Raw genomic sequence first — 25052 nt, forward strand, 5'->3', positions numbered from 1 at the left:
TTTGTGCAGGCAAGACAGATGCTTGGTGACCACCTTATGCCGTTTCCCCATATGGAAACATGCCTGCCTCTACTACGCTAAGTCTGTTGCACCCCTCTCTCTCTCTCTTTCTCTCTCTCTCTCTCTCTCTTTAATATTTCTTGTGTATAATTACTCTTTGAAATATTTTACTATCGGCCCAACTAGCTTTTTGCAAAGCTCTTCCCATGCTCTTGGTTGTAATCCAATATTATTTAGTGTTGGATTTAATTACTGACATAATTATCATCAACCGATTAAGTCTTTTCCCCTTGCTCCACCACTGTCATGCTTTGTAATTGCTTTTCTGTTTGCAAGTATAAATAAACCATTGGATAGTGGGATGAGAATATATTACTAAAATGAGATAACAGATAACTCCCAGAACATAGCTTCTCTTCATACTTAGCTTCTTAACGTTGTGTCTCTGGCTTTTATGTTAACATGCCTCTTGTCTGTTATCCTACTACGGTAGTAGCGTATTCTTCTGTTCATAGCTGGTATCATGAATGATTATGGTTTTATTTGTTGTGTTTCCTGCACTCTTCATCTTATGCTATACATAGCACCCTAATAAATACAGCCTTCTTCAAACAGCCAGCATATAATATATTATCTTGGGTAATATTTTTAAAGAATGTTCCCTGCTGAATATAGTAGCTAATATTGTGAAAACTATTGTATCAGTTCTGGGCAAGTTATATTTGATTTTTGTATTTTAATTTAAGATATAATATTGTGTCACTGTAAAATTCCTGGCTACATATATTCCTTCATCTACCATAAAAAGGATATGTTTTTTTAATGTGAATTGTTATTCAACTTTTAACATATTTAAAGCAGTAACATATTATTTTACCAAGTGACATACTTTTTAAAAAGAATCAATAATCTCTAGGTTTTCTTAATACAATATATACACTTATAGTTGTAAAATGTGGAACAACAGGATGTTAGCTTGCAAGATACCGTAATCTTTATCCTAGCTTTTATAGAATAGGATGAGTTTGCAGAAAATAAACATCAGCTTTGGTTATATTTGTGGTTAAAAAGTGCCCAAACTATCCTTACCTTTAGCAGGGAAAATTACATCTGGTGCAATTGTGGCCAAGGGTAGTAATCTGATCTATATCTTTTCAGTGTTTTTTAAAAAAACACTCTATGAAAGCCTCAATTGACCAAAACCTGTTTGGTTGCAGAAGTCAATATCTGTGGCTTAGCTAGTGATAGGGTGTCATATGGAAGATTGTGACTTGGAATATAATGGGAATAAATGGTAAAAAGCCCGAATTAATAAATATACTGAAAGAAATTAGGTGTCTCGTGTATCTGAAGTGAGAGGGGAAGGATGTGGTTGATCTAAAGAAGTTATCATCTTGTGGGTTCTAGTTGACAAAGACATTTAGAAAATCGAAACCATAGATTTAATTAGGAATAGTGTTTGCGTGTGTGTAGAGTATGTACAAAAATAGGTTCCACCACAAAATCGCGGAGGACAAAATCGCGCTCGACGAAAGCGCGCATTTGACGTCATCACAGCGCGACGAAAACATCGCGCTGTGATCGAAAAATGTAAAAATAAAGCTAAAACCTTACCCTAACCCCCCCAAACCTAACCCTAAACCTAACTCTAAACCTAACCCTTAACCTAACCCTAAATCTAACCCTAAACCTAACCGTTAACGTAACGCTAAACCTAACGCTAACCCTTAACCTAACGCTAAACCTAACACTAACACTCTAAACCTAACCCTAACCCTTAACCTAAACCTAAACCTAACCCTTACCTTTATGTGAATCGGCTTGGTTTAATTTTAATTTTATTTCAATTTTTAATTTTTTTCGTCGCGCTGTGATGACGTCACATGCGCGCTTTCGTCGAGCGCAATTTTGTCCTCCGCGCTTTTGACGGGTCACGCAAAAATAGGGGTCGGTAGATTGTTAAGAGTCTAGTAAATGATAATGTAAGACTCAAATATTAACTTACTTTCAACATTCTGAATGAATAATTTGGTGGAATAAAATATTCATTAAGCAACATGAATAATATGGAAATGGGAGGAAACAATGCATAAAAATTATTGGGCTGTTTAGAGATCCAGGAACAAGTAAAAAATTGAGACCTTTTAATGATCATCTACTTAGAAAAAGATTTGTTTTGAAGATGTAGTTTAGGTATAAATCTGTTTATAATATTCATTTCTTCAGAAACTGTACAGAGAATGAAAATGAATATAATTTCCTTCTCTTTCAGTATCAAAAGCAAATATATTTCTAAATATATAGAATGTGTATCTTGTGAGTATAAAAAGAATGACTATGATTTCAAAAGCATACTTGATTATGATAGATTTTGGATTTATGCATTTTCTTCTATTTTTGTATGCACATTTTTACTTTATTTTATTGCAGCATCTGATGTAGACTAGCCTACAAATATTGCAAATACATAATTATTTATGACAGAAGGCTTGGAGAATAAATGAAGATTACAAGGGGGATGAAAGGTTCTGAATGTGGGATCGAGCATTGTTCGTAATGCCAAGAGTGGTTCTTGAGTGAAATGAACATGAAAGAAATGGGAGGGGACATTTCAAATAAAAGAAGAACAGTTGTGACAAGAAATAAGTATGAGTTGTAACTGAAAGAATAGTAGAGGACAGATCAATCTCCCAATAGGATGATTGGTATTTGAACATAATAGATGATGTGAAAATTGTTTGGGATAAAGTGGAAAGAATTATGTTATCGTCTGCCAGAAAAAAAGTAGTGTAATATTAATGGAAAATATGTAAAAGGATTTTTGGTAGAACAGAGAATTGAAAGTGGGTTTGAATAAAAAATTGTGAGCAATAGAAAAAAAGCTGCAAAAATAAAGATTAGAAGATAATGTATGATATAAAAAAGTAAAATATCGTTGCAGATAATATAGTCAAAGAGTACAAGAAATGATTAAAAGAGGAAAATAAAATACAATGTAGAGAAGAATCTACCATTTGAATGAATTAAATTCAAAATATGTCATTTGCAATGGTACATATGAGGAAATATTAAATTATTTTAGAGATCTAAATGGAAGTGATAGTGATATATATCAAACATTAAATTGAAAAGTGCTTTAATAAATGTTACTATTAAACAAAAATGGATGACAAAGTCACAAACACAGTGAGTGTTAAAAAATAGGTAGAACACAAGTGTAAGTTGTACACTGGTAACAGGGTGGATTTGATTTAAATCAAGTTGATTTAAATCAACTTAATTGAAAACATAATTTTTAAAGAGCAACTGTCATCTCTGTCCCGCAGTGGCTCCTCCTCTGACTCCCTGTTGATTCACCGATAGCCCTAATATTGCAGAATATGCAGCCTCATGCTACATAACTAAGCTTCATTTCATGCTGAATAAACTAAAGTATTAATGTATCTTAAATAGAAAACTATATTTAGATAGATTTTTACTTCAAAAGCATTTTATTAAAATAAATTTCATAAAAATAAAAAAAATCCAATTTAACTTAAAAAAATATTTAAATTTTAAAAAATCCTATTTATTTATTTATTTTTAAATCGTCCATTTTTATCCACCATCCTGGCTATTTCCCCCAAAATAAGACAGGGTCTTGGCCTTATTTTGGGGGAGGTCTTATTATTTTTGAAGTGCAGGAGGCAGCCAGCGTGATCACCTCATGGCTGCGGCTGTGTTGCAATATTTTCAAGGAGAGCTTATTTTAGGGCATGCGCTGAAAAGCCCAATTGGGCTAATTATTGGGGATTTATTTTCAGGGAAACAGGGTATTAAAACATAGATAAAGCTGGGTTAGACTGTGACTATGTAACTTGTTTAATATGTGTAAAGGCTGTATGATTGCCTGGTGATTTAAAAAATTATCTAAAGATAATTTCATAAGTTCTGAGTGATGCATAACTTGGGAGTGAAACTTTTAGTAATTTAAATTACTACCACAGTAGAAAACAATTATTGTAAATATAATGAATGACTGATTTGATAACCATGTCCACTTGCTCCAATAAAGCTTTCCATCAGTGAATTTGGTAAGAAGCAGTGGCTACTTTCTTTATCTTTATCTGACTCTCACTGCCCCAAAAGGCCAGCCAACACTCCAATGCATGAGTTCAGGAGAAGAATTAAAAAAAAAACCAATTCCAGTGGTTTTATATAATGTGAAAACCAAGGCAACATATTTTTTTTATGTGACTAAATATATAATGTACACTCAAGCAATGAGAATCCATGAATTTGTTCAGTTTCTGGTAGATTATTTTTAACATATGTCAGTCCTGCTTTATGTTATGTTATGTTATGTTATGTTATTGTAAACCATACTTAGCTGCCCAAGACTCGTTATGATCAGAGAGGTGGACATATAAATTAAATGAATAAATAATAAATTAGACATTATCTAATAAACTATCACTACATAGTGTATGAAGCACAAGCTTTCAAGACTTGTTCAATAGGATAATAGTTAAATATAATATATACTACTTCTGAGTTGACCATTCATGGTATACATGCATGCCAATAGAGCAATTACAAGGAAAGTAATAGGTCCCCCTCCACCCCAATTTTCCTGTATATCAGCTTGGAAGTATATTTCTTTTTGTAGTTTTTAATATAGAATTATCTCACTATAGTTGAACCAATCAATTCTCCCCTCCCCCATGCTTTACTTTTCTCCAGACTTTTCTTATTGTACTAGCAGTTACATACAAGTGCAGTATCCTGGATTATTTATTTAAAATATAATACATTTTCACATATTTCCAACTTAGTAACAATATAAAGATTTTGTAAAAAGGAGATTAAATCCAAAATTGAAAGTTGCTGCAGTAAATGGGGGGGGGGAATGAGTATATCACATAAAGTGGTATCTTGGTACTCAACTGCTTGGAAACTCATCAAATTTGGTACTCAACACATTTTGATGCACAAATTTTGTCCCAGTACTCATCATTTGTTTGCTACTCATTGCACAAGCTAGAACTTGTGCAATGAATAGCAAACAAATGATGACTTGCTGTATTACTCTTTATGGGAAAAAGTATTTGGTACTCATCGTTTTTGGTATTTGACACGCGTCCTGGAACCAATTAATGAGGACTACCAAGGTACCATGGTACTAACAAAATGTGATTCTTTTTTTTAAAAAATGGGAATGTAAACAAAAATAAATAATTTTTGAAAATATAATTAAATGAACAAGGTCTATATTGAACTCTGCATCCAGATTAAATATCCTCTTTAGCCAAAGTAAACAAAGGTCCCAAGATACTAGAAGATTAATAAGAAAATATTTGATTTCAAACAAAATCTAAAATTTATGATATATAAGGGAGAAAAAATAACTTAGATATTAGCTCTTTGTTACTATGTTCTTAAAAATAGTTTTGCTGAGAGGAAATCAAAGTAAATTTTGTGCAATTTTTAATTCTTTGACCAATATTATGGAATCAGGTTGGTCTCACCCTTGTTGAGATTCTTTTCTTCAGAGGCCTAATAACAAGGCCAGTCTGTTACAGAGGAATGTTCTTTTTGTTAGGGAGTGGAGAATTAATTTCCATGCAGGGCTATCTCTTTAGACGATGTTTATGTAATGGATTTGGTCTGAAAAAGGAGAACAACACTGAAGGGAATAACCACGTTTATTGGAATTATCTGTTGGGTGCCTAATTATGTATAAGAGAGAGATCCTGAACAATGGGAAAAAAAGATTTTTATAGATGTTGAGGGCTACAAAGTGGAAAATTCCAGGGATCTGATTTGCTGGCCAGTTTGGGGAACCTACTCATGTCCTTGTGAGAAAGTCCAAGGAGATGGCATATTGAGGTCATCACTTGATGGAGGATGGAAGAGCTGGGGTTTATCTAGCTTTCAGTTTTCTTGCAAAGGCTGCCCTTGGACTGTACTGTGAACTGGAGAGGAAGCTTTTATGCTTTGGTTTAAATGGGATTGCACGGGAGATATCTGAGGGCAGGAAGAATAAATTGGGGTCTGATACAATTAATAAGGACCCAGATTGTTGGGGGCAATATGCTGACTCTGTAAACCGCTTAGAGAGAGCTGTAGAACACTGTGAAGCGGTATATAAGTCTAAGTCTAAGTCCTATTGCTATTAAGCAAAGAGATGGACTTGATTTGATTTTGGACATAGGTAAAAGATAGGAAAAGGGCATCAACCTCCATTTTGTTCGTATAATTTATTTTGCCCACTGCACATAAAACCAACTTTATTTTGTTCAGGCTGTGATGCCCTCCTTTATGCTGTGATGAGCCAAGGAGGGATAGTTAAAGGTTGCCAGAGGTATGAGCTAATGCAAGGGCTGGTCATTCCAGATTATGTTGAAGTACAGTATAGGTAGAGTAGAGTGATAAGATAAAAGATATTGAGAGGTGTGTAGTAAATTATAGATATACTGATTAGAGCGGTCATTATAATCCTAGCGAAGCTGAGTTTATCAATGAAGGCTGGCGAATCCAGGTTTCGTTGTGACTTTACCCCTGCTAGATAGCAAGACACAATTCTAAAAATACCTAGGACTATGTCTATAGACTTATGTTTCCAAAGACTGAGTGATGAAAACAAAACACCCTTTGGAATTATTCTCACATTGTGAAATTGAAGAGAAGGCTTCATCTTAAAATTTGAAAAGTATATTAGGAGTACAGAGAGGTCTCCTAGAATTGAAGTGACCTGTGTCTTACTGACTTTAAGTTGTTTATCTCTGAGCTTTTGGCAACAACCACATCACCCTTCATTCTCTGGCAATGGATGAGGACACAATAGCTTTCATTTGTTAGTTTGTAAATTTATTTGCTCCTATTTTAGTGTGGGTCTACTTTAGGTAGCTTACAACAATAACAATGGAGAAATGAAAAGAAGTATTAGCATAACAGTAGTCAAGTAATGGAACAATAGAATAAACAATGGAAAAGAAAACAGTGAGATAGATGATAGATAGATGATAGATAGATGATAGATAGATAGATAGATAGATAGATAGATAGATAGATAGATAGAGCTCTGTGTGTGTGTGTGTGTGTGTGTGTGTGTGTGTTCCAGCATAATTCTGGAATGCCTCTACTAATTTCAACCAAACTTGGTACACAAATGACTTACTCTCTGGAAACAAATACTGTGGGGGTAAGCCACCATAAAACCCCTTGGGTTGTGTGTGTGTTCTGTTAAGATACAGCCTGTTGTGCCTTAAAATAGATTCTACTGTACAGTGCAGTGGAGTTGCCATGGTAATGGCTTTACAGTGCTCCACAAGGGGGCTCCCTCTGGTAAGAGGAGAAATCCAACATTAGAAATTACGTTTGGTACGGACATTTTTCCCCTATAAATAAATACCTGGGCAACGCCAGATTATCAACTAGTATGAAAATAAAAGAAAGGTGGATGGGGAAGCCAGGGAGGAGGTGGGGTTTGTTATCAATCTAGTAGCCACCTCTAGTGTGGTATTCCCCCATTGAGTCCTGAAACCAACTGAGAGAGCTAGGTCTTCAGACTTTTATGGAAGATAGGAGGGTAGAATGTTTCAAAGAGAGGGTTGTTACGGCAGAGAAAGTTCTTTTTCCAGATTCCAATACTTGGGAGTTCTTTGATGGGATCCACAGTAGGCCCTCTCTGCCAGCACAAATGGGGCAGGCTTGTCCTAGCAGAACAAATTGATTCGTCAGATAGCCTGGAGCTATGCCATCAAGAGCTTTAAAGGTTATAACCTTGAACTGCACTCAGAAGCAGACTGGTAGCCAATGCAGACATTTTCTGCAGTCTGGTCACTTTTTTAAACAGATCTGCTCCAGATCTGATCAACTATAGTAACTGCTATTTCATATATGCCCATAACTTGCACCTGTTGTGTCCAAATTGTTTTTTTTTTCATCATAAAGATTGAATTTATTTACGTAAAATGTTTTTGCATTGCTTGTTACACTGTGCCTCTCCAGATAGCTTATACAATTTTAAATTGCATTTTATACATATTAAAATGAGAGAAATACGAAATCACCGTGGATTCCCAAGAGCTCCCGAACATTCTATTCCCTCTTTGGAATACAGCTTTCTAGGGGAGATCCATTGGTTTCTGAAAATAAATGGATTTTTGCATAATCTGTTGTTCCTCACAGCTGAGATGGCCAAGCTCTTGCCTCATGCTCTCAGGGTGTCACACTTAAGATTACTGTAGCATCCAATTGTCTGGATTACCCAGGGCCTTATTTCACTTCTTGATTTTTGAAAGAAGAATTGCTATATTTATTGTGAACCTTCCTTATTTTGCCCCTAAGGTAAAGGTAAAGGTTCCCCTCACACATATGTACTAGTCGTTCCTGACTCTAGGGAGTGGTGTTCATCTCCATTTCAAAGCTAAAGAGCCACATCTCTGGAGCCATGTGGTCGGCATGACTAAACGCCGAAGGTGCACAGAACGCTGTTACTTCCCACCAAAGGTGGTTCCTATTTTTCTACTTGCATTTTTACATGCTTTCGAACTGCTAGGTGGGCTGAAGCTGGGAGAAGTAATGGGAGTTCACTCCGTTTCGCGGCACTAGGGATTCAAATCGCTGAATTGCCAACCTTTCTGATCAACAAGCTCAGTGTCTTAGCCACTGAGCCACCGCGTCCCCCTTTTGCCCCTACCTCTTTTAATTGCCAGTATGTATACTGGTTGAGGATTCGAGAAAGACACTGGTACAAAATGATGATGTTCAAAAATCTGTTGTTGGCTCAGGTACCTGGGAGCCTGACTCAATAATTGAACCAAAGTTGTTTTGTTCTACTGTGTTCATAATAAGAGAAATTGCGGTTAAGAGATTTGGTCTTGGCTCCAATAATTTGGAATAGACTTCCCTAAGCCAGGGGGGAGAAAAACCTCTGGAGTCAGAATAGCATTCAATGGACAAGGGTTATTAACCGCACAGAATTTGTTCATTCTCTGCTGACTACTTAACAAGGTGGAGAGAATTTAAGATGCATTGTTTTGCAAAAGATGATTCTTTCCCAGTTCCCAGGAGCCTAAGACTACAGCTACATTTCGATAAGAAGAAAAGTAGATTTTATTGCACATAAAAACCTTGGCCTTTACTCTACAAGTGGAGTCTCAAGGTTGCCTTGCAGGCTCCATTAGGTGTGGCAAATTCTTGTGGATCCCATTGGTGAATCTTAATGCTTCATTCATTTGGGCAGGATTTTACAGGTTGATCATAACAAGTATATAGGACTCAAAATCCTGCTTTTTTGCTTACAGTCAGTACATGATTACTGCACTTACAGAAATACAGGCGTGTATCCAAAATAGCTAAAAATCAGGAGGAATTTGTTCAGAAATCTTAACAGCTTGCTTCCAACTATCCAGGTCCTTATCCCAGTGACAAGATTTAAATTTATTTTCTAGTGAACTTTTTAAATAAGTGATACAACCAAAATTATTACATGCACATTGAGAATGGTATTCCACATTGTAGAATGGTAGGTGCAACAATATCGCAATGCTTTGTAAGGCTTCAGAAGGTTTCCAAAGGCTTTCTGAAGCATCACAAGAACGACACCTATGGAGAATGATGTGAGCTGCTTTGGGAGGAAGGTCTGCCGTATCTAGCAGTTGCCTGATATTGGGCCAGGCTAAGAATGAAAATGCCAAAGGACAGATTGGTGTGGCAAAACTTGTGGAATGCAGAGTTGGCAGGGATGGCTAGGGTTTAACAGTAATAACAATTAGACTTATATACCACTTCACAGTACTTTGTAGCCATCTCTAAACTCTTTACAGAGTCAGCCCATTGCCCCAACAATCTGGGTCCTCATTTTACCGACCTTGGAAGGATGGAATGCTGAGTCAACCTTAAACCTGGTGAGATTTGAACTGTGAAATTGCAGTCAGCAGAAGTAGCGTTCAAAATACTGCATTCTAACCACTGGGTCACTGCATATATGCTATAGTGCTGATCATGGCGCAGAAGCAATATTCTTTGGCATTGGGGCTGAAGTAGTGGCCCAAAGGTGGGAATGTATGACTGAAACTAGATTTCAGATTTTTTTAAAACATTTTTTTAATCCCACTTTTTTATTTTTATAAATAACTGATGGGGATGAACAGTCTTAATACTCCTCTGACGCCACTGCAGTTGTCACCTTCATAGCCTGCCTGCTGTTCTTGCAGCGCCTTGTGCAACACAGTTAAATTTAACATGCTTCACAGTGGGGGAAACCGCATACCCTCCTCCTCCTGGAGCCCATTACGATGCGGAGTGATCAGCCACAGCTGGGCTGGGCCAGTGTCTTGGGGTGGAGAGTAAGTCGTGCGTCTCCCCGAGCAACTGAGTTGCACGCAGCGCCAACATAGACCTGAAGAAGCACCCGTGAGACTCAGCTCCTGCTCTGGAATATGGAGCAAATGTCCATCTCTCACTGTTACCCTTACCTTCTCAGGCCAGGCGAGGAGTGACTGGGAGGGGAAGGTGAGGGACCAGCCAGTGGTGGGTGCAGCCAACAGGAAGCCACAGCAGAGGGACAAAAGAACTTCATTTATCTGGGAACCTGAAATGACTCTTGGTTTAAATCATATGGTAAAAAAGCACCCAAAGAAGAACGAATAACATCAGAAAAAATAACCCCAAATGTCACCTGTTTTTGAAAATTGTTCAAGAGGGAACACACGGGAGAGAGACAGAGGGAGACAGAGAAAAGAGAAAGGGTGAAAGAGAGAGAGAAGGAGAGAAAGAGAGAGAGGGAAAGAGAAAGACACACACGCAAAGAGAGAGATACCTGTTTCCCACAGAAAAGAAACCGGGGAGCCACAGAACCTGGATAGACGTGGCTGGGGTGGGACATGTGACTGGATGGGAGTGAGTGACGTCGAGTTGGTCACACCTACCCAGGTTTTGTGACTCCTGGTGTTTTCTGTGGTAAATGGTCCAAATGGCTCTGAGTGTTTAAGGTTGCAGACCCCTGACTTAGAAGATATCAGTGAGAGATGTCAAAGCTTTGTTGAATGTTACTTAATTTTTTCTAAACATTTCTGCTTGATTTTTTCACCTTACAGCCAGTTGCCAAAGTTATTTATAACCTTCTATTCATCTTTGTGATGGTACAATGGCTTAGCAGTCAAGACACTGGGCATGTCAGCTGAAGAGCTGACAGCCTGGGTTTGAGACCCAAGTCTCACATAACAGGGTGAGCTCCCGTTACTCATCCCAGCTCCTGTTAACCCACAGCAATTTGAAAGCATGCAAATGGGGGAAGATAAACAGATACCACTTCGGTGGGAAGGTTACTGTGTTCTGCATTTTCATGCTTGCCACATGATACCGGAAGCATCTCTCAAGACAGCGTAGACTGGAGAAACCTTTAAACCTTTAATTCATCTTTGTAGTGTTGGTAGAAAGTATCAGAATTGTTATCAGATATAATATTTGTAGATTCAGACTGTTGTATATATACTGTACATCTGTGGCCCCCATCCTTTTGGCTACCAGGGACCAGTTCCATGAAGAGAGGTTTTTCCATGGATCGTGTGTGTGTGTGTGTGATTTCATGTGCTGCCTGAATCCCACAGGTGGGGCTTCACTTGTTTGCACAGCCCAGTTTCTGGCATGCTGTGGACCGGGGCCTGTCACGGACTGGGGGTTGGGAACCCCTGCCATACATAAGAGAACATGTAGGAAGGAAATGGGATTGGGCATAAAAATCTCCCAAAATGGATGGATAACTTCCTTTAGATTGCATTCCCTGTCCCTGGTGCAATACATTTCATGTCTCATTATGTCAAGTTAAATGGTTGTACTTATAAAAGTTGTTTGCTCTAACGGGAAAAATACATTTATTTTGCTAATTTTTATACTTTAGCTTTCAAAATCAGTCTTTCATCTATAATTTTGTTTTTATTTCTAAGTCATTCAGGTCATTCAATAGGAAAATGGGTTGTACAGTCTAATGGATTCATGTTAAATATTTAAGTTTACATTTTAGCTCTTCTGATGATATATCAATTTCTGATGTATTTGGAAGATAAATTGCTTTATACAAAGAAAATACATAAACACATATATTAAGTAATATGTTTTGTCTAGCTTGTTAGATTCTGTATCTTATATTTTTATTTCTAGTTGTTGATAGCATACTTAAAAATAATTTTCAAGCTGTTCATTTCATGGAATTTGTACTGAAATGTTAACTTATTCTCAAAGATTCAGTTACATTCAACGTATATTTATTCACAGCAAATAAAGTAAATGTGTCGTATAAAGGTCATGCTCTAATCCAGCTAGCTATGTGGATCTTGGCTATGTATTATATAAATTATAGTTTGATTGAACCTTCCTAGCATTTATCTTTTTTCAAACATTTACTTGAATGTAAATAGTTCTGAACATTTAACTGAGAATGTTACCCAGAGTGGTTCTTATAAGAATTCTTTTGAATTTATAATGCAGTTTTGTACTATTTTTTTCTTCCCTACATAGGAAAGATGATAAAGATTATGCTCTGAAGCAAATAGAAGGTACTGGGATTTCTATGTCTGCATGCAGAGAAATAGCTGTAAGTAACTTCAGTTCTAACTAGTATTCATATTAACTTTAATTCGGTTACTGTGATAGTATACATCTTGTTTTTCAACAGGATGGGGAAAAGTCTGTTTAAAGTAGATTATAATGCTATTTCTAGTTCAGGAGCACGGGTAGTCCTCGACTTACAACAGTTCATTTAGTGTTCATATTAACTTTAATTCGGTTACTCTGATACTATACATCTTGTTTTTCAACAGGACAGGAAAGTAGATTATAATGCTATTTCTAGTTCAGGAGCCCGGGTAGTGCTTGACTTACAACAGTTCATTTAGTGACTGTTCAAAGTTATAACGACACTGAAAAAAGTGACTTAGGACCATTTTTCACGGTTATGACCTTTGCAGCATCCTTACAATCATGTGGTCAAAATTTGGATTCTTAGCAACTGGTTCATATTTATGACCGTTGCTATGTCATAAGGTCATGTGACCCCCTTTTGCAACCTGACAAGCAAAGCCAATGGGAAAGCCAGATAGACTTAACAACCAGGTTACTAACTTATCAACTGCAGTGAGTCACTTAACAACTTTGGCAAGAAAGGTCATAAGGGGCAAAGCAGATGTCCCACTTAACAACAGAAATTTTGGGTTCAGTTGAGGTCGTAAGTCAAGTAACAAACTATAGCTATTTGTAAATTTTCATTAATTGGTCAGGGTTTTTTTTTCTAAGATACTTTTTAAACATATGCTACCTCTGGCTTTTCAATTACGAAGCATTCCGTGGCAATCTTAAATCTTTTAGCTTAAAGTTACTATTTTTGTAAGTCCATTTTTATAGGGAACAATTTGATTTGCCAGATATAGAGATAAATATCAACAATTGAACAAAAGAATAATTGTAAGGCATGACTTGTGATATAAGAAATAAACCACTTTGCATATCTTCATCTGTAGCCTGCAGATTAATAAAGAATCATATACTGAGCAATTTAATTTGTCAGATTCTTAAATTACAGTTCTATGACTAACGTGCATAAGTCATAAAAGTTCCAGGTACCTGAAGTATATTCGGTTTACTTATGCCATTACGTTTTGGGTTAAAGTTGCATCATTTTTTAAATTGTGGAAGATCCCTTCAGTTCAAATTTAACTAGTGTTATCTGCATCCTAAGGGAGGTATGCTTGACCCAACTGTTAGTCCAATTTAAAAACCTGGTTGGAATTCCTTAATTAAAAGGAATCCCACACTGCTTTTTTTTGGTCCTTTGTGAATTAAAAGATTTCAGATTAAGCCTGAAAAACAAGCTTATTTATTTTAAAGTTATAAAAAGAATTGCCAATTTGTATTTTAGGTATGTACATCTTTCTAGTGTATGGTATTTGTTTTACAGCTGTTACGGGAACTCAAGCATCCAAATGTAATTTCTCTGCAAAAGGTGTTTCTGTCTCATGCTGACAGAAAAGTATGGCTCCTTTTTGACTATGCGGAACATGACCTTTGGGTAAGAATGCTTGTGGATTAGCCAATAAAATGGCAAGTGCAGCTACAAATGGAAGCCCCGTCCCTTTGCATGTTCATCAGTATTGCTTATCCTACTAAGTCAGGGATGCCAAACTTGCATCCAGATGCGTCATGCGCAGGCCACGGCCACCCCAGCTTCGCAAAGGCAAAAAAACCCGCCACAATATGTCATGTGATGCGATTGAGTTTGACACCCGTGCACTAAGCGATAGAACTTCAATTTGCAGTTGCAACAGCTGTTATGGACACCTCTCCAGGAGGAGACTTGAAAATACATAATTCTTAATTTAAGCATGACACTCAATTGTCATCAGTTTTTCACTATACTTTTCAATGATACTCTAAATGTAAACACTATAAATGTTGAATATAAAAATGTTGGAAAGGGTGTGTTTCTAAATAAATAAGTTTGGATTAAATCCAGTTTTCAAAGTGGCTGGCAGTCCAAAACAACTTTCCCTATTTTCCCATAAGATATTTAAAGATTTCACAAGATGTTTTTTAGAGTATTGGTACTTGGCAATGTAGCAGATAAGAATTTTTTTTTCTTCCCTAAATTAACACAAGTTGGATAAAGTAAATGGCAGCTCATTTGTGGGAGGGAAGGACAAAGAGAAATAAATGTTTAAAATATTTCAGACTTTTAGACATAGTATGAAAGTCAGAAGTGCCTCATCAAGTACATTATATGACGATAACAATATCCTCATCTTTTGGTAGAGAAATGGTTGTAGATCCATAAAAAATAGATCTATACCATTATTGAAAACATTGAACATATGTCATCTTATGAAATAAATTGTTTTAATCTGACCTTGGTGTAGTTGTTTTTTTCTTGTTATTTAATGTAATTATAGCCATATCTTCTAGATCAGAGGTGTCAAACTCAAGGGCCAGGAACTGAATCCGGCCCGTGGGGTGCTTAGATCTGGCCCGAGTTTCTAGCACCCTAGAAACAGTGAGGGACTGGCCCGCCATGCCTCTGCCAGCAAAAACGGAGGTTGGGATCCGTTTTCACTGGTAGAGGGTTGCAGGAGGCTGTCACAACTGGATAAAGGAGCCCGTTTTCACTGGCAGAGCGCTCTGGCTGCCACATGCGCCCCTAACACAAATGATGTTGAGCTGGCCACGCCTACCCTGGCCATGCTCACCCCGGCCCCCTGAGGTCAAACATAACCTGAGGCAGCCCTCAATGAAATCGAGTTTGACACCCCTGTTCTAGATGTGCAGGAAGTACAGATTTAGAAACAATTCTTTGAAAGTATTGTTGGAAAGGCTTATAGTTTGTAATGTACCAGATAGAGATATATGTACTGTAGATATATAAAATTTAAGATCAAAATTCAGCTGATAAGTACAAAATTAAATGAAAAGGAAGATGGATTAACCCTTACAAAGTGATATACGTATTTCTTGTTTTAATCTCAGAAATGCCAACTCAGTAATGAATACAGTAGACATTTTAGCTATAATGAAACATTGTTTCAAACTGTTTCCACTCATGCTGATTAATTATGTTTGTTTTTTAGCACATAATAAAATTTCACAGAGCTTCTAAGGCAAACAAGAAGCCAGTTCAGTTACCTCGGGGAATGGTGAAATCTCTATTATATCAGATCTTAGATGGCATTCATTATCTACATGCTAACTGGGTGTTACACAGGGATTTGGTAAGTAGATCTACAGTGGGGATTAGAAATAGATATGAGGCTTTTATCTAGTGATGATGTTTTGCACAATATATTAGATATAAAGTATTCGTAGTTTGTTTTCAAGTTTAACTTAGCAGGCAAACGTCTATTTGAATATGTGTTTTTATTTCATATGTCACTTTTTTGATATTCGGCAACAGAAACAGCATAGCTGCTTTGATATTCTTTATTTTTTTTAAAAACAACATAAAACCTACTAGATAAGGAGTAGGGCCATATTCAGTATAACTTGCATATTTGACTTGTCAATTACTTAAATTACATTTTTTATTTTCTGCGAATCTCTTAAGAACACACATGTTGCCTTATTGGATTAGTCCAAAACTCTGTCTAGGCTTTCCCTATCAGATTCTCCAGATGGGTTGAAACTATGCTGGCAGAGCATTCCAGCAGTTGGAGCATAGTACTCATTCTTGCTTTTGGCAACACTTAATTAGAACCAGGGCTCAATAGCCATTCGTATGGTGTCCACTCTTTGCTTTCTGTCTGAATTAATTATCATCAGTGCATGTTTGGGTATTAAGATTTATTTTTTGCCTGAGAAAAATGTCCTCCTTGCCTGGATCCGACACCATTTATCAGCAAGTGCAGCATCTAAACTGATTTTTTTTTTAAAGAAAACCATACACTTAAATAGTCAGAGCTTCTTAGTATTTGGATAGTAGAAACCAGAAAATCCCAGGGTTGCAAACTGGGTTGAAGAAAATTAATGGCAAATTACTTCAGTACAAGTAGTTCTTGAGTCATGAATGTAATGGAGCCTCCCCATTTCATTCGTAACCCAAGGATTTGTGGGAGTGAATTTCATATCTTGAATGGGATCACTCCCTCCTTTTGCCCATGCATTCACTAATCTAATGTGAGGCTCATTAAGTGCACATGAGGTATTTCAAGGTTAGGTGGGTAGGGTCTAGTGATGGAACAGGCCACCTGCCTAAGAGCACTCACGGCTTCCCTGACCCACTGAAACACTTCATGCTCCTCACAATTGCTTTCAGCCCCCCCCCCCACCTGCCATGCCACGTCATTTACCTTGTGAAAATCTAGCAAGCACTCTCTTCTCCGGCCTCTCAGCTGTGTACACCACTCTGCAGTTCTGTTCAGGTTTTTGCAGGCCTCGTCCAGCATTTTGCCAACCGAAATAGAGCTTTTGAGGGGCGAATCTGTCCCCAGAAGCTCTGTTCGGGCATCCAGCAACTTGCCCGGCACATTGCTGGCCAAAATGTCCAGGACAAATGTTGCCTCTGCATAAGGACAAATAACTGCCATGGTGCTGCAAGTTTCGTAGTTTTGGGACTTGTTCGTAAACGTTAGGGACGCTTATCACATAACTTCGAACATTCGCTAAGGGAATGCTCATAACCCGTATAACCCAATACCTGTATTTAAAACTTTATGAAAATATCTATGTTGTTATCAGAAGTCAATCTTGATTTAAAAATACTTGCTCTTCCTTTGCTGCAAATCGCTTTCACATTGCAACTCATTTCTTTATGTACAATGAGCATTAGTGTAAACATACTTGCCCATTGAATTCCAGACAGTGCACATGTTTGAATGAGGAGAATGCATGGCCTTTATGTTGGTAGAAATGTTTAGAATAACACTATCAAAAATGTTTTAAGTAAAACAAATGCTCTAAAAACCATATTTTCTAAAGAACTCTTACAAACGTAAAGCAAAAAAAAATTGCTTGTTTTTGGGACTATCTTCTCCAGAATCTGCCTGCTCTACACAATCTAGACCAGTGTTTTTCAATCTTGGCAACTTTAAGATGTTTGCACTTCAACTCCCAGAATTCTTCAGCCAGCATGATATCCTAGGAAATATAGAAATTAAAGTCTACACATCTTAAAGCTGTCATGGCTAAGAAACACTGATTTAGACAAAAAAAGAATGCTGCGAATAGCTATCTAGGATGAGCAGGGTCTGGACCCAGAGAATGGTATCCTTACTGCCAGCTCCCTCCCTCTGTAACAGCAATTCTCCTGAGATCATGTTAGGTCCTGCTCTTTTATTCATTCAGAAGAGGGTTAAAATAGTCCTTTTCCATGGGCCTCTCAGTGAAGGAAATTGTAGCTGAAGATAAATACTTATATAGGTAACACGATACTGATTTTTATAATTGGGTTATTCTTGCACCTTGTAGAGCATATAGTGTTGTGCAACTCAGTGGCATAAAAATGATAGCTAATAAATAAAATACCCAACTTTTATGAAGAGCTTTTGACACACTATTCTTGGAATTCATTCTAAGTTTCCTTCAAAGTGAAGCCTACATTTATGTTCTACTGCTACACTTTTTGTTTTAAACTTTATGTTCAAATAGTGTGGAAAAAGGAAACTATTTCTTTCAAAATAATTTTTCTTGTGCAGTTATTGTCTACCCTGCCCCACATTGAATAATGCAGGAGTGTCAAACTCAATTTCATTGAGAGCTGCATCAGGGTTTTGTTTGACCTGGGGAGGGGGGAGGTTGTATGTGGTCAGGGTGGGCATGGCCATCTCAATGTCACTTGTGTCAGAGGCACCTGTGGTGGCCTGAGCACTCTGCCAGTGAAAACAGGCTCCCAAGCTCCGTTTTCAGCTGCAACAGCCTCATGCAGCCCTCTGCCAGTGAAAATGGAGCTTAGGAGGTCTGTGCGCGGCCCTCATGGGCTCTGTTGTATACTGTGATGGCCTCCTGCAACCCTCTGCCATGGAAAACAAACCTCCATTTTCGCTGGCAGAGGCACCACAGGCTGGTCTTTCACTGATTCCAGGGCAGCCCCACGGGCCAGATCTAAGCACCTTGAGTTTGACGCCCCTGGAATAATGTAATAAATGGATGAATTTTTTAGAACTTTTTTCATCAGTTCTGAATATAGTGCAGATTAGCAGCTTGTCCTACTTAAGGATGTTGGGCTGTTGCGAAATGGATTGGCAGCCACAGTTCATCTAGGCACCGCCATTGCATTTGGCAAATATTGAATCAAGGCAGGAAAAGCTATATTATCAACACAGGTTTTCTATTTATCAATATGTTTGGAGATAAGCTCAAATTATACCTGGGCAGCTGCAAGGGGACTTGCAGGCTTAATTATGATATAGTCCCGCTACTACAAATTTATTACTTTTCGAACAATCCTGTTTTCCCCAAAATAAGACCTCCCTTTATAATAAGCCCAATCAGGCTTTTGAGCGCATGCGCTAAAATAAGCCCCTCATGAAAATATTGCAACACAGCAGCAGCCATGAGGTGACCCCGCTCACCATCTCCTAATAATACCTCCCCGAAAATGCCAAGAGCTTATTTCAGGGGTCAAAAGAAAATAAGTCCTTGTCTTATTTTCGGGAAAACATGGGTAGTATCCAACAGGCTAACCTGCATAAAAAGATGAACTTTAGAATGAATAAATCTACAGAACTGGAACATGGATGGCCTCCCTGTTAGGATAATAGGGAGAGGTTTTGTTGTGGATACAGGAAAGGACTGGACTGGTACCAGGGTCCTCCTGGCTGCAGCTCCTCTCCACCACTTGAATACATTAGGATAGACATCTCTGCCTAGTCTATGTCAATAGCTGAGGAGAGTAAAGGGATTCTATAAGAAGATACTGGATTGTTAACGTCTAGTTGAAGGATTTAGAGGGTAAAGCAGCCTTCCTTCATGTGTGTCAGCCCTGGATAGCGTGTGTGCGTGCGTGCGTGTGCACATGTTTGAATAAGCTACAGTCCAATGAGAAAAGACTCACTGAGCAATATATGATTGTAATTAGAAGATGAAGTGGTTTCTTGATTGTCCATTGTTGCTATTTGCTAGGCTGAAGCACCTTAGGCAGCAAAGCCTCATTTGGATTGTATATGTGAGGTGGGAGTTACAGGTGGGGACATAGATTGCTATGGACAGGAGAAGGAGGAAGACTGAAGGGATGTAAGCAATTCGTAAAATCAAGGTAATGACAGGTAGAGAAAAATAGGATGGAAATTGGGAGAGTGGCCACTCATGGGGATTGAGCCTCAGATATCTTATTTTTGGGGCACATTGTATTCTCTCATTCTCAACCCTATGACCCCATGCTCAGGGCTTGGTTCTCTCTCCTCTCCTATTTAATACCTAGCTGAAGCCACTGGGTGAGATGTCTCATCGGTTTGTGGGGATATATCATCAATATGCTAATACCACCAAGCTTTATACCTCTACTCCAGGCCCTTGAGTGATGCTGTGGATGTCCTGTCCCAGTATTTAGAGCTGTTCAGGACTGGATGGGGCAAAATGGGCTCTGACTCAACCCTAGCAAGATGGAGTGGCTGTGGATATTTGGACCTTCCAAAGACAAGGTTATTCTGTGTCTAGTTCTGGATGGGGCAACGCTACCCCAGATAGACCCAGTGCACAATCTAGAGGTCCTCCTAGACTCAACTAGGCAGTTGTGGGTAGGAGAACCTTTGCACATGTTTTTCATCCAAAAAGCTTCATAGATTCTGGCAGGGTGGTGGGAAGAATGCTAGTGCAGTGATCCCCAACCTTTGTAGCTTGGCAGTCCGGGGACGGGGGTGGTGGTGGTAGAAGAACTGGGCTGCACGAGCAGTGGGCTGGCACGCATATATGCACATGCAACTAAACTTGCAGAAGCAGCAGGATGGCACATGCACACACAGCTCGACTTGCGCACATTGAGCAACACACGTGCATGCACGCTGGCCCACTGCTTCCACAAATAGAGTGGGCTGGCCTGCCACTTGCATAGCCAGTTGTGAATAGGCCACGACCTAGGGGTTGAGGACTCCTGTTCTAATGGGAAGCAGTGCATCAATAGTGTTTGTTTTATGTTGTTTGGGTTTTTTTTTCCTGGTTTATCATTTTTCTATTGTACGTTATCCGGAATCACAGGAGTTAAGACACCCTTAGATTTATTAAATCTAAAAACAGGGTGAATTGAATAATATTCAACTGATAATTTTGTGCACACTTTTGACTGCTACTTCTTGGTTCTTTCTTCCTGTGTCAATGTAATTGAACATAACAGAGTCCTGTTTATCAAGTGGGTTTATAGCTGCTTACTAGGGGAAAACAAGTCAGGGGTATTGAATTGCATACAATCCTAAACAAAGCAGTGTTTCTAGTTTGTCTTGCTGCTTCAGCTAGCACAAGAAATCAAATCTGCATGTGAAATGTGCAGACTGATGTGCTCAACTTTTGAGAGATTCAAACCAGTTTAAATTGTACCTAAACAGCTAATAACAATCAACTAATAGCAATCAAATCTTGGATAATACCTTATTTTCCTACAGTTTCTCAAATTTATAAAAGAACCTTCCACTGATCAATTTCCTACCAGAGATTGATATATCTTGCAATCAATAGCAGCGCTTAAAATAAAAGCTTAATACTCTTATGCTTTCAGTAAAAAAATACTTTCATCTTTAAATGAATTTCTTTAACCCACTTTTTGGATGAGCTGATTGGAAATATGGGAATAATTGCTACCTTACAAAGGTGGATCATTGGTGTTATCCTTGTGACATTTTTTCACTCCCTAAAGAATTACATAATATGTACTGCAGATTATTTATAATTTAGTACTGCTTGGGCATGAAGGCTTTATTTATTTTAAATAATAAGTATTTTAATACTATTTTCAGAAAGAGTAAAATACAATCCCATATGATTTATAATATAAAATACTACTAGCAAATAACACAAACATGATTTTTCTGTGGTGTTTCTAACACAAGATTGTGGCATGCATGGGGTTAGGATTACTTTATTAGCAATAGCACTTAGACTTATATACTGCTTCACAATGCTTTGCAGCCCTCTCGAAGCGGTTTCCAGAGTCAGCCTATTACCCCCAACAATCTGGGTCCTCATTTTACCCACCTCGGAAGGATGGAAGGCTGAGTCAACCTTGAGCCTGGTGAGATTTGAACTGCCAAATTGCAGGCAGCTGGCAGTCAGCAGAAGTAGCCTGCAGTACTGCATTTTAACCACTGTGCCACCAAGGCTCAGTAAGCTTTATAATTAGCATTATAAGTGCTTGCAATTTGTGAAAATAATAAAATGTAGAGAATTGATGGTAAAATAATAGAAGGTATACAAAGCCTTTCTATTTTTTGTATGTGTTAGGATTGTGGTACTGCCTTTGCAAGAATTCCATCCTTGCCAAATACCTTCCCAAGTGGCATATTTTTTGTTTTCTTTCTTAGCAGTTTTCTGTGAGATAAGTGAGGACTTAATAGCTATGAAAGAGTTTCTTAGTAATGTAAATGCAAGTAAAAAAAGTTGATCCTGGTCCATCTTCCCTAGTAGGCTTATCAATAGGACACCATAATAGCTCTCAAGAGTTCATGTACTCACAGGATCTAATTCAAATAACTTTATACTCTGCGTTACAAGAATTTTTAAAAGTGTTAACAATTTTATTTGGGTTGGAGACACATTGACTGTAATAACAGCATTTACAAATTCATTGTAACACTTAGACCCTGGATTTTGCAACTGATCAGTTGCATTTTGCATATGGGAAAACTATAGAGTTTTCAAAGAGCGCTCCAAGTTAAGAGCAATTTAGAAGTGAAGGGGTGTTTTCTTAGCCATGCTCACTTTCCTTGGGCAGGAAAAGTTGGCTACTCACCTAATAAAAGGTGCATAAACATTGTTGTATTATGCTAATATTTACATGGATATCTAACTATATAGGAGACCTGGCTAGTGTGATCTAACAAATGTTTGAGTAAACATACACTATATTGCCAAAAGTATTCGCTCACAACTGATTCTGATTATGTGGATGGGTGAGCAAATACTTTTGGCAATATAGTGTATATTTGGCCTTGCTTATTAAGCTATATACAAAGTCATTTCAGATCAGATTGGAGCAAACAAAGCAAAGATGGAACCATATTTTTCGGAGTATAAGACGCTTCGGAGTATAAGATGCATCTTAGTTTTGGGGGAGAAAAATGGGAAAAATAAAATTCTGCCTCTGCCTACCAGGTATTCATCCTGGTAGCGTCCTTAGCCTGGTCATCTTCAGCACACTAGTTCGCTGGTTGTGAGCGTGCTCGTTGGGGCTGATAAGCAGCTTCAGAATCTCAGCTGATCATCGCAGGGAGTTCCAGTGACTAAATCAGGCAAGCGCGGAAGTGGTAAGACAAGGCAGCAGCTTTTCCAGGTTGCCATTTTGGACTCTGTGCCTTGTATTTTCAGTCTCCAAATGCTCTGTTTGAGAGCCATTCAGGGCTGAGGGGATCGCCAAACCACATCGCCGCCAAACATCACCCGAAAACGCGACACTCAGAGGCCAGAAACAGGGCATGTGGAGGCCGAAAACGTGATGCACGGAGGCGGTGATCAGCGACAATGTGCTCTGGCGATCTCTATAGCCTTGAACAGGATTCAAACAGAGTGTTTGGAGGCTGAAACTGTGAGGCACGGAGCCCAAAAACACACGCCATTATCTTGGCAATCTCTACACCCAGGGAGAGGACATGCGGAGGCCGAAGAGTGGAGGCTGGCAAGTGGTCGGGGCTATATTCAGAGTATAAGATGCACTCCTATTTTCAGCCTCTTTTTGGAGGGAGGGGAATAAGTACATCTTATATTCCGAAAAATACAGTAGTCAAAATAGTTGATTAGTTGGAATTTTGCTGAACTGTGTCTGCCAATACATACTCTGATGGAGCATTTAGAAGTCCTGTGTCAGCCCTACAAAATAGACCCGACTAAGAAACCAATGCCATATGATGAGTTTTATTGTAATAGCTATAATTACAAAACTTTAAAGTTGAATATGCTTCCCCCCTCCCTCATTTTATTTTCAGGTGATCTAGGGAGGGGGGCTTGGTTGAGACATTTTCTCAAGTTCTTTTCTTAGCCATGCTCAATTTATCTTATTATTGCCTTGGTAGTCATTCTTTATTTGTCCTTCAGGGCTGTTCCCTGTGCCGTCTACATCCTATGTTTTAGTATATCTAAAACAACCTTAAAACATAGAGTTTTAGACCAGACTATTCATAGACCACAGCTTTGATTGATTGATTGATTGATCGATTTGAGTACAGTCTTATTCAGAGAAATAATTCTGTCCAGCTCATGCTTTAATTCACAGTCATAAAATCAAGATATGCTATCAGGGAGTGGATCACGTCAAGCCTGCTTAATCAACTTTACAAAAGCACAGCAGGGGTGGAGCCATATGGGCCTTGGGGAATGCTGTTTCAGAGGAGGTGCTTTTCTTGAGTCCCATGAGGTGACAGTGCTGTACAATTCTACTAGATCTTAATGGTAAGGCAAACATGTCAAGGGAAATGAAGTCCCATAGGTAACCAGATCCTAAGCTATGAAAGACTCCATTGATAACTATCAGCATCTTGAATTGCACCTTGAAGCCTTGTGGTAGCCTGGTGCTGTACAAAAGAGCAGAGATATTACATGTACAAAATGTGGAAAGCCTATAGTTATTTATTCAGCTGCACTCTAGTTCAGTTGAAATTTTCAAGTGATCATCAAAGGAAGTATATTGCAGTTCTCCAAACTAGAAGTTATTAAGACATGAATGATTAAGAGGATCATGCAAGATGGATTTGTGTAAAGATCCTCATGGCCATGGCTACCATCTTGTTCATTAAGTTGGAGTCTCAGAGTGCCACCTTGGGAAAATACAAATCCATCAAGAATTCAAGATGGTAAATCGCTTAAACTGGAAAGACTTTGAAAGCAAACCACTTACTCTTTATAGGCCTGAACCGAAACCTATTCCTTTCCATCCATAGATAGGAGATATGCAGCATTGCATATTCATGTAGGCGGGGATTGTATGTATAACTCAGTGTCATCTGCATACTGGTAATGTCTTAGCCTACGCTGATGGATGTTCTCACTTAGCAACCTACTGGTGACATCAAACTGTGAGATCCTGAATAGCAAAGGCCTTGGCTAAATCTCTTTCCACCTACCTACATCAAGTGAAACTACTTCAGAAGAAAGAAAAGAACTGGCACAGTACAGTGCTCTCACTTCCAGTCCCCCTAGGCTTCCCAGAAGTCCCACATTATTGGTGATATTATATTCTCCTTAGAAATCAAGTAGGACCAGGAAAATCAGATCCAACCTTGGTCCGACCAAAGCTCATCTAGAAACATGTTCAATATTTTATTAATCTACTGAAAGAGCTATCCTGTTTTCTCCAGGTCCCTCTAGAATTGCTGTACTGCCTCCTTCGATACAGCTTTCATTTTAACCTTGGTTACAGGTTAACAATTTTGGAATCTAACAATTGGGACTTA

General features: G+C 38.3%; 1 protein-coding gene across 7 annotated transcripts in view; it reads left to right on the top strand.

The window, feature by feature from the left end:
* CDK8 (cyclin dependent kinase 8) overlaps window positions 1-25052 on the top strand; it is a 58776-nt gene that overhangs the window by 1571 nt on the left and 32153 nt on the right. For 6 of the 7 annotated variants that reach the window (XM_032219732.1, XM_032219731.1, XM_032219730.1 and 3 more), the window contains exons 2-4: window positions 12505-12580; window positions 13940-14050; window positions 15600-15740. In XM_032219732.1, the coding sequence (XP_032075623.1) occupies window positions 12505-12580; window positions 13940-14050; window positions 15600-15740 (328 nt within the window). Of the gene's footprint in view, window positions 1-12504; window positions 12581-13939; window positions 14051-15599; window positions 15741-25052 lie in introns of those variants that run through there. The other variant, XM_032219735.1, reaches the window with a different exon arrangement.

Source organism: Thamnophis elegans, chromosome 6 (genome assembly GCF_009769535.1).
Source record: "Thamnophis elegans isolate rThaEle1 chromosome 6, rThaEle1.pri, whole genome shotgun sequence".
In the NCBI taxonomy this organism is placed as follows: domain Eukaryota; kingdom Metazoa; phylum Chordata; class Lepidosauria; order Squamata; family Colubridae; genus Thamnophis; species Thamnophis elegans.